General features: G+C 38.3%; 2 protein-coding genes across 3 annotated transcripts; one reads left to right on the top strand and one right to left on the bottom strand.

Moving 5' to 3' along the window:
• Positions 1 to 144: 144 nt before the first annotated feature.
• asf1 (histone chaperone asf1) lies at positions 145 to 2193 on the bottom strand. The gene is made up of 3 exons (XM_012372386.2): positions 1721 to 2193; positions 1276 to 1391; positions 145 to 1172 (listed from the first exon to the last, which is right to left on the bottom strand). The coding sequence occupies exons 1-3, from the start codon at positions 1827 to 1829 to the stop codon at positions 798 to 800; spliced, it is 600 nt and encodes a 199-aa protein (XP_012227809.1). The 5' UTR covers positions 1830 to 2193; the 3' UTR covers positions 145 to 797.
• Positions 2194 to 2533: 340 nt separating this feature from the next.
• On the top strand, positions 2534 to 15501 carry Bsg (immunoglobulin domain-containing protein Bsg). Of its 2 annotated transcripts, none has more exons than XM_012372384.2 (5): positions 2534 to 3455; positions 11361 to 11621; positions 12645 to 12890; positions 13030 to 13474; positions 13964 to 15501. In XM_012372384.2, the coding sequence occupies exons 1-5, from the start codon at positions 3380 to 3382 to the stop codon at positions 14007 to 14009; spliced, it is 1074 nt and encodes a 357-aa protein (XP_012227807.1). In that variant the 5' UTR covers positions 2534 to 3379; the 3' UTR covers positions 14010 to 15501. The 2 variants fall into 2 exon arrangements, with proteins under 2 accessions (XP_012227807.1, XP_067212559.1); XM_067356458.1 differs by lacking the exon at positions 2534 to 3455 and adding an exon at positions 7219 to 7645.
• Positions 15502 to 15766: the final 265 nt, after the last annotated feature.

The following is a 15766-nucleotide window of genomic DNA, read 5'->3' as shown; positions in this document are numbered from 1 at the left end:
AGCAAGGTATATTAGATCTAGTTTTCTAGTTATCTTCATAAGAATGTGAAGTATCTATTATATTTATATATTTATTATATTCCAATTTAGATTCTGGATTAAATTAAATGTCAGAATCAAGGGTGTAAAAAAAACACGTCTCTATCAAGTAAAAAACAATATGTATTTTTATCTTAGTACGTATATATATATATACACTAATAAAAAATGGAAACTGTCTTACGATCTAGTGCAACATGACGTTATAATAAGCAATAATGATGCAATATTTCAAATACCAAACAAATCTTTTTTAGTTTTCAATTTCAAATTATATAGGCTATGAAACACAATAATTTAAAAACAATCATTACATTAGAAAACATTGTCAAAATTGTTATTGCATTAGTGAAATGGTTCATACTTATCTATTGTATTTAATTTAGTCGTTTGTAGGTGTTGCTAGAATTACTTCTATCACTTTGCTATTATTTGTAAGCTTTTTTGCAGAAATTACACTATTTTAAAGAGATAATAAAATGATAATCCAGTACCGTTATTTCATTGTGAGAAATGTGGGAGCAACTATTTTGCTAACAATCATTTCACTCTTTTTGTTCAAACAAAGTTATCACATTACCAACACGTAGTGTCTTTTCAAAATGTATGTAAACTCTTATAGAACATTGATAATTATATGGAAGGTCATTTTGCGCGATTTTTTTAAATTATCTAAATATATTACGGAGTGTGTGTACTTCCATCTTCTTTTCCAGGTACTACTTTATCATTCATTCTTATCAGTAGCAAACAGTTTTTCACATCACTTCCATTCCACCGTTTTGTGTATTCTCTGTAAAACCTAATGTAGACGTGGGTGCATCCTGCGACGTATCTTCCAATGCTGGCGCTTCCATGCCTTCTGGCAGATTGTTTGCCGTACCAGTTGGACAGTCGTCCCAATTGATTTTGAATCTAGTAACACGTGGTTTATCCCCTAATATATTCCTTTGAACTTTATCAAATTGTGGTTGTGGAGGTGGATTTTCTCGAAGCTCTGGATCCGTGTATTCATTATTTATGAAATAACCGACGCGAACAAATTCATGACCTCTATAGGAGCAAGTCAGCAACACAACAGTTACTCCTAAAGCATCGTTCACTGGGATTCTACTCACATCAGGTGGATCAGCCTAAAAACAACAAACATAAAAGTGAGGAACAATGCAAAATATTATAATTATTAAATCTGGTAAGTTATGATATACAATATAATAAAGTTGATACATGTTTTACCTGAAATACAAACATATGTCTTCCTTCTGGGATTGGGCCAACATAAATAGTGTCTAGAACTTGATCAAAATCCTCTGACTCTGCACTGCCCACATATATCATCCTCCATTCCAAATCTGAAAAAATATCAGTATTATATATAGTTTACATTGTGTATAAGAATGAAGAAAACAACTATATTGCAGAGAATTTAGGTTACAAACTTTTATTACATTTAAATACGTTTCTTATTTTTATTATTGCTATTTTTTTATAGTCATTTTGCTATATTGCAAGATAAGCACGAACTATTGTGTGTTATTAGAAGCTGTGACATCACTGTTGCAAAATTAACCTAAAGATGGATGCTTTAAAAGTCGCGTGTACACTGGGACAAACCGAGTATCTTCGATGTATTATCGATATACTATAGCATTCACAGATTCGCAAAGAATTGAATTCGCACCTTCTTTAAGCTCCTCGATGCACTCAAATGTGACTTCGAACTGAAACGGATTCAGGAACGGCGAAGGATTGTCGAGGACAGCAACGTTCGCTAGCTGAACCTTGGCCATGGTGTGTCGAATGAAGTTCGAGAAATTCGAGCGATTAAACCAGTCTGACAAACTTCGCGCAGCGATGAACTTCGAGTGACTCGATGACGTGATGCGTAATATTCCAGTACGATTATTCACCCTGCTGTAAACGGGGGATCGCGAGCCGACAGATAAACAACAGCTTCATCGCAGCGGCACGCAGGGTAGTTTGGCGGCAAATGAACCGAAGTGCGCTTCCGGTGATGCTGCGCGTGGCCACTGAAAAAAATATTGTTCATTGTTAAAGTGTAATGTGTATTGCAACAAACGTTGCGAAAAATTCGCGTTAGAATTATAGAACAGCATACGCGCACGAGGAACGCTATATTTTCGCGCTATAGAGTGAAGTTAGTATGTTTTTTATGCACTTCTCGCATCGCATGCTTAAATGCCCTTTAGGCCTGTATCAAATTATGCATTAAAGATTGAAGATTGTGATTGGAGATTGGAATTCGACCCATCAGGACAAAGTGGACAAAATTGAGATACCTTGATTGGTCGAAGGGAGATGTAGGGAGATTTAGGTTTTTCTCAATGTATTTTTTAGGTTATATATAAAACTTTAGTTGGTTAGGGTTTCAATCATGTTAAACATAATTAATGCTTAAGTGCCGCGCATGTGCGTTTTGTACAGCACAACAGAGGACGCGGTTTCTACCGGAAAAGGAGGGAACGATTAGGAACGATCGTCGGGCGACAGAGTGAGACGAACGTCCGCGCGGAGCACGGAGCAGAAGATTTCGGTGGCCATTTTTCTTCTGACGTTACCGTAGCTTTTGTGGCTTACGGTGCTATTTGTCCCGTGGGGATCTGTATCTCACTTTCTCCCTCTCTTTTGCTCTCTTTCATTTGCTCGAGAGTCATTGGATCGACGACGACGATAACGAGAAAGAAAAAGAGGAGGAGGAGGAAGCGAGGACGGGGCAACGACGGTGACGACGACGACGACGACGACGACGACGGCGGCGGTACACCCGGACGGTCTTTGTGTGCAGTGCGCATTAAAAGATAAGAATCGAGTGCGGAGATAACGATAAAGACGATCAGTGATAACTCGTGACTACTCCTCTCCATCATCTCCAACAGTGACGGCAACAGCAACGGCGGAGGAGGAGGAGGAGGAGGAGAAGGTGCGGCGTGACGGGTGTTCTCGCGCGTACAATCTGGACGCGCGATAGTCAGTCGCGCACGGTCGAGTGCAAAGGAATTTCGTCGCGGATCACCGACAACGACGGAGTGTCGAGCGCGGTGAGTGACGCTTAACGACGACAACGTCGAGAGCGAAAACGTCGACGAGGAGGACGAGAAGGACGACAATTGCTATACACGGTTGGCCGCCGCTTAGGGCATTGCCGACATCCAAGTGCATCGCACAATCGTGTAGGAGAATTTTTTTCGCTTCGCGACGACGACAACAACAACAACAACACCAACAACGTTGGGCATCTCGTGCTCGTGTCGTTGATATCGTATTGTCGTAGACACGGTCACGCGCCACCGCATCGTACATCGGCAGCAGCGCCACCGGGATGGAGAGGCGAGGAGCTGCTTTTGTGCTGGGGATGCTATATTTAGCGGTGGGCACCCTCGTCACGGTCCAGGCAGGTGAGTTTCTTCGAGGCGTGCACTGGTTCCTTTCGGCCTCTCCTCGATGGCCAACCCGCTTGCTCGCGACGATCGTTTATTTGTAACGCCGCGCGCACACGACGGCTCTTCTCCGTCCGTCCGTCGATTCCTGGTATTATCGTACTACCTATTCTGACCCTCCGCTCTCACATCCTGACCCTTGCAAGGCGCCGGTAACATTGGCTGATCGTCCTGGTCATTTCGATTTACCTGATAACTTTGGATTCCCTTAGCCGAGTGCGCGTGGACGACGAGACTTCCCCCCCGAAAAGCGCGTTTGATCCTGGCGCGGTCAATAAACGAACAGCTCACGTGACACCATGATTCGTTTACGGTCGTGTGTGCTAATTGACATTTGCGATGATTGATCATGTAATTCCGAAATGGAAATCGTCATGGTAACAGTATCGGTTCCCGTAGCTGGATTACAGCGGGCCACGGGATTACAAAAGCTCGTTCATTTGCTCGGATATTCGCGTCATGATTATTTATTATACAAAGAACACACACTTTCAGTGTTTACCGTAGCCGAAAGATTCTCATATATTTTCCATAATCTGTAACATTAATTAATTTCATCGTTAACAATGTTACATCGATAATTTATAGGAATATATCAATAATATTGCATCAGTAATTATGTGTTACATTGGCAGGCTGTATTGTATCATAGATCTGTTATATAGCTGATAAAATTATTGCACGATAATGTAGACTTGATGCAATCGTTATTATTAATCACGGTCGTCTCTCATCGATTAGAGACAGCTACATATATTGTTAATTTTCAGTTGATGATAATTTGTATCCGATCGATTTGCACATTGCTCACTCAAGTCTGATAAAACTTGACTTGCATGACAGTCGAGTTTATTTAACGATTTACTGTTGCTTCTTAAAATTATACTATCACAATACGGACGAAGACAATCTATAAGGATACGGAGAGTCCGCACATGATTAATCATACTAAGCGATGCTCGTTTAAACGCGCATGTTTTCGCGAGAGAAACCATTCTTCTAGCAATAAAACTCAATTGTATATTTCATAAAGATCGTTTTGAATTTAATTTTTAAAAACTTGAACAAAATTATATCTGTGTTAATAATTTTAACGTTTAGAAGTTTTTATTGAGAATAGTTAGCAGGAAATGAAACTTTATACATGTGTGAAAATAAATACAGCTGACGCGTTTGTTATTTCTTCTTTCATATTAAAGCTCACTCGCTATATACACGAAGATGAGAGACGAACGCGTTTAGATGCTAAACGCACGATGAGAGAATACCGGGCTTACAGTTCTAGATACGAAAATGGAACATCTCGGGTCGCATTTCTATTGAGCGCGATGTGAATTATAGCTTCTGGAGTCAGAGGAATAAAAGCTGTTACATATAATAATACTGAAGAGGACGTTGTAATAATCTACTGCCGAGTGGATTTTATTGCAGCCATATTTATCATGAGGACTTTATTCGAAGATTAGATCGTGCGTCTGATAATAACAATCACGTGAATAATCCAACAGGTTTTCGATACAAATAGTACAAATACCAATAATACAAATATTACAAATAGTTTCGATAAATACGAAATTTGAAGAGATGACTGCTGGAGACAAACAAGAAATTCCGGCCTTAAGAATTTTATAATGTAATTTAACGCCGAAAAATACGGCAATCGGTGCTCACAATTTATAATAAATACGTTAATCCGAAACTATTGTGGACAGCTATAGAGAAAATCACGAAATTACATTTGATATTTTTTAATGACGTTTGTTATTTTTTTATTGCTAGCAATATCTTTATCACTACTGCGATTGAGTGAAAGAAATGAAGGAAAAAGTTAGAAGCATTATAAAAAGTACAAAAAAGTACAATCAAATTAGTTACGAGTTAGCTGCGTTTTTATTTTTTAAACTCGTTTTAAGATAATTGCGGTAAAAATCAAACAATGCGCGACAGAGAAAAAATACAGGAATAAATTATAACGTCTTGCGCGACGGATGTTTTTTATTTAAACGAGAATAATATTCGAAAGCTCGCAATGCTTTTATCGCAGAGGAAAATGCTAAACTTATGCATCGCGTGTCGGTATATTTGCTTCTTCCGTCATAATTTCGTCAGTGTTTGTGTTAAAGATTTCGCGTCGGTGTGTGAATACATAGGGGATTTCATCGGATGCGATCTCTTTTCACAGCTACTAATATTTACAGCATCACTGACACTGCCTATCAAAACGGTACACCCACATTCGAGAAGTGTCGCGAGAATGCCGGAGATGAAACCGAAAGTTTTACTCTCGTTAGATTCTTGTAAAATACACATGTTGATCACATACGAAACATATTAACACACAATCGGACATTTAAGTACATGAAAATATAACAGATTTTTTTCCAGAAGATACGTTGCGCCTGTTCAACTCATTTAAAAACGCAGAAACAGGAAGAAAATTATATGCAATGTTAATTGCACACATTAAACTCAAATCCCATAAAAATATGATAAATTCTTTTGGGAAGATATGTTGCACTTAAAAGAGAGTTTATGGTTTATTTAAAAATACAGAAGAGAAATAAAACTTTATGCCTCTTTTGAAGAAAAGATAAAAAACATTCTTATTGCAAAAATTTGTATTTTGAAGTGTAAAAAGAAATGGTAATCTTCTTTTGAGCTGAAGAAACGTCAATTTTAAACATTGTCGACATATTTCGTAATAATTTGTTTAAATATTACGATGGATGCGTTTAAATTTTGATGATGGAATTCGGCAAGTGGCGAGCAAACAGCTCGAAAGTGAACGTGTCGATAGGCGCGTTTATTAATGTAATTTGTAGTTTGTTAAGCATCTCGCGTCGAGCATTGCTTTCTAGGTCATTTAATGAGACTTATCGATACGCGTTGGGACGCGTTCTAAAAAGGTCTAGTCGATAATGCTGCAGTTGTGTGCATCTCCGTGAGTCACGGCATGCTGCACCCATCGCGATTCACTGCACGCGCTTTTCTGCATGTTATTCGTTTATCTCTAAAAGGGGAATGAAAATCGCGGCTCATAATTAAAAGTAATGATAAATAGAAATATTCTGCGATAATAGGAATGTTCCGTGGTAAACAGATATATAAACCCTCTTCGTACAATTGTCTTTCTTTCCTTTATCGATCCTCGCGATATCTTTCCACGTACGGTCATTAACATCAATCTTTCGAATATTAACATGTCAAATCGTTAGTTGAACTCATCGATTTACGTTTTGCTGTCAGTATTCGGAGTCTAACATTAATATTTATTATTGCCTTCCCAAGCGTACTTCCACCTACATTTCAGAATAAAATAATTAAATATAAAGTTACTATAACTGTCTTTTAATAATTTATACAACAAGCTTATCTTAAGTTTCTAAAGAAGCATTTTTTTTCTTAAATATGTAATATTTTTAGCAAAAAATTAATGACACTAAAACTTATAAATTATATTTATTATAATAATATATTAATTTTATCGAACACTGACATATTGAGAAATATATATTGATAATATAATAGGAAGAAGAAAAAACACTTTTTATCGGATCTTCTTTGATCCTATATTGGTCCAACTATTTATTGAATCTTTTTTAAATCCGCTACCAGCGTAGCATGTCTTTTTATCGTTGATAACAAGCGACGCGGCAATAACTGGGCACTTCGCACATCATCGCGATGTGTTGCTTTCACGATGAAGGACTCGCGAGAAGAAACCGCTGCCAAGATTGAACTGCTCTGCGATTCCACGTTACACGCAGAGTCTCGCGTCATAATCACGATTTCGCAACGCTATCGGCGCGGCGTTCACACGCGAAGGAATCGCGTCTGAAAATCGCGGGAGTGAAGACGAAATCTCGCACTTGACGAAATCGCGTCGCATCGCGCTCTCGTATTTCGCGACGATGTCGATGGCGACGATGATAAAGTATTCGCGCCGCGGTAACTTTTGTTGCGCAACGATTGACCCTGTTTTCCGTCCACCCAGAAAACTCGACTGAGTTCCCCGCGAATGGTAACCCATATCTGGTATCTGTCCACCGAGGGGATCGTTATACTTAGCCTCTATATACACGATGCGACGAGACTATACCGGAGGAAGAGACGGAGGGAAGAAGGAAAGAGAGACAGAGAGAGAGAGAGTGAGTGAGTGAGTGGAGGACGTCGCTTCTCTCTGCCTGTCTGCGTTTGTGCCAGACGCGAGAATGCTAAAAACTTGACTCCGAATAGCTGCGGCTCACCTATTTTTACATCTATAAACCGCAACACGGCGGCGGGTTCATAACGCACCGAATTGAACCGACTTCGTCTTGCCGGGAAAAAAATACGCGGCACTCTCGTCATTTTCCAGACAGCATCTCGATCGTTCGATTTGCAAGGTTAAATTGCAGATCCACAGAATTCGCGTGGGTTTTTCGAAAGACTATCAGTCCGACCTGCGTGGGTGTGTTGGCAATCCGTGGATCGAAAAAGGAGTTAACGAACTTTGAGGAATACGCGAATTTGACGTTAAATAAGTTTTTTTTTCTATTTTTACGAATATTACGACGGTGGTTGGATATTTTGCGGACAGGTATTTTGAGAAAAGAACTTTTCGTACACGGTAATATTAATTTGTTTTAGCAATAGCGCTCTTCTCTCTACCTAGCTGCGATATCTAGCCACCACATCTGGGTGGTCGAAAAACATCTCTATTCTTGAACACCAGATGAGAACGCTTACGTCTCATCCTGCAAGGATGCATCTATTTTTACAGTTCCTAAGCGTACGCCCGAGTCCCATGGCTTTGTGAGGCACAGATAAGCTAAAACTTTGACTTTTAAAAGAAGCGAATCTAGGAAAATAATTCGAAAGTATGTCGAATTTTATCGCGATTACCGTACTCAAAAATGCAACACTGCGCACCATGAAATTTAAATGGACTAACAAACTATCAGATAATTGTAAAAAAATTTGAGAGAAAAAAACTCGTAGCTCTATTTATATTTCGGAAATCTATCATTCACGATTTTGTCAGCTAATAATAAAGTGCGAATACAAGCATGAATATGATCTCTCCGAATAGAAATAAAATGGCAGAAATTATGTGCTATATCGGTTCCTTTTTTTCTGCGTCGTTGTCTTTGTGCAATACGCAACGATACAGTCACAAGTTGAGAAGTTGGATCGTGAATGCATTTAAAGGACACGACCTTCAATTGTGAAATTTAATTCGCTTCAAATGTTATACATTTAGAATCTAATCGTTCATTCCACAAGTGTCGCGTATTTATTTCTGTGCCAATTTTCCGAGCTTTTTTTCCATTTTAGTCGGTGAGTGAAAAACTGTCTTATTAAGAATTCTTCGGGAATGCACCGAGAATGGTCAAGAATTCGTCGCACCCTTGTTCTGTCGCCGGCGAGCCTCGTGCGGATTTTCAGCTGCGTGGAGCTATCGTGAAAGCGGGCTTAAAATAACATTTGTAGTTTATTGATTTTCCCGGAGTCACCGTGTTCCGGTGCCCATTCGCATTTGACGCTGTATTAGTCGGCTAGACAATTCTCTTTCTGTCAGCAGATTGAATTTTCCCAAGGACAAAATTATCAAACGAACCGAAACAAGAAAATTCGGCATGTTCGATCGCTTGCGATTATGCGATATTATCTGGATAATTCAATCAAGGAGAGTCAGATTATTTCAAACATTCACATATTAATTTGATTCGTTTCTGTCCAAATCATAATACGTGGATTATATTAATTAAAAAAACAAACAGACGAACGTTGACTCTTGAATGTTGTACACTTGACTGATTGCCGTTCAAAAATCGTGTCGAGCATAAGACAACTCAACAGGGTTTAACCGTAAAGGTATTGATTTACGATGAAATAAAACGGCGTACGATATATGTGAATATCGATGATTTAAAATTCTATATAAGCTGCAGCCTTCGTAATTTATTATGAACAATGTAATTAAAGTGTGAACGAAACGGAATTAAAGCTCGTGTAATAACAAGAAAAAGTGATTGGAGATATTATGAACAATTCTATTATTATTATATGAGAATATATATTCTCTATTCGGAAAATCTAGATTCTATTGTAATTAATCCTCTTAATGTAATAAATTTAAACAATTTTGCATAAAAGTTATTTTGCACAAATTAATTTTAAAAAATACATGAAATGACTTTTCTATTTCCAGATCTCTGTTTTGTTCATTTAATAGATTTTTAACGATATTAAAGTAATAGATTGAAATTAATTAGCGCGTGTGGCTTGCTCCGCGCACGATATTCATCTCTTCAATTGGCGTTGATAACGCTACAAACATTTTATTTTGACCACTGAGCTATCGTGTAGCGACTCAAATAACGATTTCTGCTCTGACTCATATTTTCATCGACTATGCCAGTTTGTCTTTGTTGCTGTCACTGTGAAATTACTGTGACGCATTTAACTCGCACGTACACATGTACGCGTACGTCATCACGTGGAATAATTCTGCTGATTCGTCATCAACACATAATATAAGCTGTTGAGAAGAGAATTTTATGTAAACTCCGTTCGTCCAATAATGTTCGCGACTTGTATATTCTTTTCGCAGGATTATATTTTTTATAAACATTATGATTATTACGTAATTATCGTGATAATACAAAAATTAATTTTTCGTAAGAAATTAATAAAGTATCAGAGATAGTAAAATATATAATAAATGTTTTGTGAAAATAATGAGCAAAAAATGATCAAAGATTCAGAAGTAATAACTTCTTTGTAAAAATTTAATTGCTTTGTAGGATTTCTTTACTTATTTCTGCAGAGTGTTGAAAGAGAAATAATATATATATATATAGATGTTAAATTCAGAATTAAGCAGCCATCAAAGTTTCAAGCGTTGCTATAAATTAGTTGGATTAGTATTAATTGCTTTCCGGGAAAGAATTCTATTGTGCCACAAATACTTGAGAGATAATTAACTGATATCACGATTCGAGTTCGTGTGATCGATGCCGATACGATGCCTATTCCTAACGCAAAAGCAGGAAAACATTTTATCGACTATTTTGACGTAAATATGCGCTCTTCAAGCATATTAAGTATTCGCAATTCAGAGATTTTCGCGTCCGTAATAAGAATAAATATATTTTCGCCTATATTTCTTTCGACCTACGTGAGTTTTCTAGAATTGGATATCGATCAACTGTATGGAAGCTGAATATAAGTCTCGAAGTTTTCAATCGATTTAAAAATAGAAATACATCAACTTGGAAATATTTCGTAAAAAAATTAATTAGCTTAATTAATATATGACGAGAAATAAGAAAGAATAGACGTCACCTTTGACCTATCGCGTGACAAAAATTGCTAAAGTAGCGTTGTACAGTTATTTGTGATAATTTCTACGTCGATTTCTCGGAAACTTATCCCGCCTTTCTCCTATACAAGAATATTTTCGAAGGTAGCCAAGGACAGCCATTTATGCAAATACCGGTTTATTCTAGGTGATAAAGAAGAAATTATAGTCACGCGTGGAAATAACGAGTGATGAATTTTTTTTAAAGCATGTCAAGTTACAAGCCTGACTGTCTGCTGTAATAACACATTATTGCAAGGAGTATGATACGCAATAATTACGCTAAAACATCACGTGATTAATTTTTTTTTTTTACGAAGAATTTCATTCAATTTACTAATTCGCAATTCTGTACTTATTGTGTTGTACTTTTCCAGAAGAAAGATTAAATATTCACATTTATTTGATTCGTTAATTAGCTTAATCAAATTGAGAAGAGAATGATATTAATTCTTGTGGTCTCTATATTTTCTAAATTTCTACAAATCTCAATTCTTTCTGTTTTCGATAAATAACAGTGAAGTACTCGGGGCCAGCGCTCGTGAACGAGGGGCAGTCTTGGAGCATCGAGTGCAACGACTTGAAGGACGATGATCCCATCAGATGGACCAGAAACGGCCAGTCGCTGGAACCCGAGTTGTCCAGCGGTCAGCTGGTTGTCCTCTCAAAAGCTGGCACCCACAGCAGCTCGCTCTCGGCGAGCCAGGCGACCGAGAGTCACGACGGCGAATACAAATGCACCGACAATGCGGAAACTTTCCACCTTATGATACACTGCGGTTTGTAGTATGAAACATGCATTGTCGCATTAACAAATCCTCTATTTTTTTTTATCATCTCGAAAATATATCACTAAAAGAATTTTCATGCGGTTTTATCGCGATATCCTGTATATGTATTCACGTAGTTTCTTCCATCGGATTATGTGATGTGCGTGCGCTTATCGTTGTTTCCATTAAGAAAATTAGTTTATTCAATTCGTACTACATATGGTTATTATTACATGTACGTTGATACTTTATTATCACGTTTTGTACGCGTATTTATTACAGATTCCTTTGATAACATCTGATAAACAGTTAAGTATCGATTATCGATTAAATTAATAAGTCAAGTATTTACTCCCCAACAGACATACGTGGCTTGTATCTGAAATTTTTTCTCCAATACCTCTGATAATGTTTGATAATCAATATTTCTATCGTCACTGCTAACTTCTCATTATTGTCCCGTGTTGCATGTTCGAGATATTACTTTACTTATTTCCTTTCCCTCTTTCTTGAATTTCTCATATTGTAATCTTTCAATTGTTTCTGCGTATACACTATTCTGATCAATAAGAAGTTATTCCAATGTATGCGATGAATATTTTTTGTTAAAAAAATCAAAAGTACACAACATCACGTGCTTCTAACACAATAACTTCCAAACAATTCACGTAAAAGTGAATGAACTTATTCTACAAAGGTGGAACATGTAAATTGTTTGCATTTCTTCAGTTGCCATGTTTCTTAGCTATTATTACAGAATATTTAGGACGACGTTCTAAATATAACTGTAGTAGTAGTTGCCGTTGTCACTCGTGCATTATATTATATTTGAGCAATTTAGAGAATAAAGTTACAAACAAATTCTTTTACACCATGAAATAGAATTTCAGTTGTTATCCCTAAAATTTTGAGTAACATAAAGATGCTTGCATGTGCATTATTTTTTTCTCGCTGATTTATTTTTATTCTGTAAGTCGCATGCTTATACTTGTAACACAACACTGACAAGCAATGTCTCCTTATTTGATGCAGATATTAAAGTTAGAGTACTTACCAAGGAAGCACCTTTGGTGCTCGAATGCGCAAACAAAAGTACTGGTGATAAGGTGCAATGGCAGAAGGAGAAGACGCCGCTCAACACGGCACTGGCTGGCAGTGAAGAATTGTTCAAGATTGATAATGACACCGGCAACTTGGAGATTTTGCAGGAAAAAGATATACTTCATGGAAATTACACTTGTAAAACGGCTAACTCCACAATTGAGTACAGAGTCGTACGTAAGTATTCCAACATTTTTTACACAGATTTGAATATAAGCTACTGTTAGAAAAATATCTATTAAGAAAAAAGCAAAAAAGCGTGCGAGGACATTGCGTCGGATCAATTTTTGTTTTACAAGCGATTTTAAAATTTCAGCAAAGCCAGTGGCACATTTAGCTGACTCCACCAGTGTCGTAGAAGGCGAAAAGTTGCACTTGGTATGCGGCGGAAAGTTGCACCCCGGTATAAAGGTGTCCTGGACTTTCGGGGACCAGAATTATACGCGCAGTAAGGGCCGCGTGAAGATCACCAAGGACCAGGAGAGAGGCATCTACGGCACCGTCCTAATTGTCGACAACATCGAGATGAACGATCGCGGTAACATTATCTGCAGGGTGTCGTACAACTGGTCCGATTCCGTTCCGGAACATACGTCGCAGGCCGAGACATTCCTCAGGGTCAAGGACAAACTCGCCGCACTCTGGCCCTTCTTAGGCATTTGTGCGGAAGTCGTCGTTCTATGCGCCATCATCTTAGTTTACGAAAAGAAGCGGAACAAAGCCGAACTCGAGGAGTCCGATACCGATCAGAGCCCTGATACGTGAGTGTCCTTTTTTTTTTTGTTTTATTTTTCTCTCATCATTTCATCAAGTGTGCAATAGAGTTTTACATCTTTTCTCGATTTGTAGTAGCGTAGAATCTATTCCTACCGATGAACCTGACTTTCTTGTCGATGAACCTTTGGAATGGTACATTCCGTTTCACGGACCCCTTCCTTCCCACCGACCTTCCAATGCCATCCTCAACGTCACAGAACCGTGGAAACAGGAATGTTTAATTCATATCCTTATCGGATAAGTTCCGTAGACATCATACTCTGAAACCAATTTCAGTTTGGCTAAATTACTTGTCCTCGCTGTTTACGAAAAGAAAAACGCGAATGAGAATTATTTATCCTACTTTATTCCACAATTACGCGCCTTGTTGAATGTGTTTCTAAATTATAAATTGTATATCAGCGAGGACATCTTATGAATTCTCGCACTTGGCTACTGTCCGTCTGACATTTCTTTTTTTATTGAATTTATAGTAAACCAACGCCGAACAAGGAGTCCGATGTCAGGCAGAGGAAGTGAGATAGCAAGTAGATGAATGAGATGCGATGCGATAGAAACGAGAGGAGGGATCGTTGTGTGTCATAGAGTGCTAAACGGAGATCGGTAAAGACAACAGGATTCGGCTTTGAATATCGTCACAAACGTTGGAAAATGTACAGCAGCAAAGTTTGAGTGGGCCATTCATAGTGCACACCTGCGTGAAAACAGGCTCGTGCAGCAAACGCGTGCAGAGGATCACACGAGTTACTAACAAATTAAATTAAGCCTTATTATGGTGTTCACTCCATTTATCAGATGTTCGCCTCGTTTGTATTGTTTAACTGTAATCGAATGTCCGTATTGCGAGTGTAGCATCATAAATTACCTCACTGTCCGTAAAATGAATGTCTTCTCTTGTGCTGCTCCACAAGTACTTACATTTGTCACAAAGTGATCACGCGTGCATGTCTAGAATGAAAAATGTTATGTTAACACAAGATCAATGCAACGGTTTTCATTTTGCATATGTGCCATTAGAATAAGAATGGGAATTGAAAAGAAAGTTTACAGTACGAACTTTGTTTACGAACTTTGTTGGCGAGAAGTTCTCAATACGGACATTTGATTGTACACCGCTTTGATCGACGAAGAGAAAGAGAGGTGTGTTGACACGAGTTGTGTACAAGTGCCGATGATGACACGGATGCGTGCCAGAGGGCAGAGATGGCAAAGGGCGAGCGAGTGAGCGAGCGAGAGAGAGAGAAAGGGAGAGAGAGAGAGAGAGAGAGAGAGAGAAAAAGTGTGTGTGCGTGTGTGTGAGAGAGAGAGAGAAAGAGAGAGAATAATAACGCATGTATGTGTGAAAAGCTAACAAGAAAACAGAGATCGATAGATTGAAAAAGAAGCAGAGATAAGATGTGCCCGCCGAATGCGAGTACGCGCGCGATTATATAAATGATTTACGTATATAATTTCCCATAAAACGCTTTGAGGTGCGTCCTGACAAACACCAAAGTTCAGTCGCACGTTTATTCGTCGTCCCACATTACTCCCACTGTATCATTCGTGCTCGCGTTCCTCGGGCACGAAAATATTAGATTCGCGTAGAACTCGTTTCTCAAACTTCGCACGTGTGACGGAAGAAAAAAAAAAAACTTTATGATAGGGCCGGAAATATGTGCTCGATACTAGTTATGTAATAATAGGAGAACGCGGGCAGTGCGTGCCACGATTGGCTTCCGGATATATGCTCGCGTATACTTTCGGGGAGTACGAAGGAGAGAGAGAGAGAGAGAGAGAGAGAGAGTGAGAGTGAGAGTGAAGAAGAGGGAGGGAGGGAGAGCTTACCTTTGGCGCCTTATATTACGATATAATTCCATCGCTTGCGGAGATGTTCCGGAAGCCTGGCTGCACGCGACGCCATTGTTAACGACATTAATGTAATTAATACTGTAATATTATTGCCATCGTTACTACTGCTGCTACAACTATCGTTATTATAATTATTACAAGTATTATATCGTTAATTTTATCACTATTGTAATAATTTATAATCCGTACCAACACGATTCTCTATATCGATAGTGTCTTGATATTGTCATAGGTAATTACAAGTTTTATCTATAATGATTCTAGCTAGCAATCGCTTTCGACTGCCGCTAACAGGTGCTTCGCGCGTTTATTTCCATCGTTATACTTGTGTTATACAGTTTCTCCTGACATTCTTACAACCTTGAGCATTAACAGGATTATATTTATAGCTAAAACAGTATGGGTAGCACTTTGAACGTAAGCAG

Source organism: Linepithema humile, chromosome 5 (assembly GCF_040581485.1).
Source record: "Linepithema humile isolate Giens D197 chromosome 5, Lhum_UNIL_v1.0, whole genome shotgun sequence".
In the NCBI taxonomy this organism is placed as follows: domain Eukaryota; kingdom Metazoa; phylum Arthropoda; class Insecta; order Hymenoptera; family Formicidae; genus Linepithema; species Linepithema humile.
This window is presented reverse-complemented; position numbering and strand designations above follow the sequence as displayed.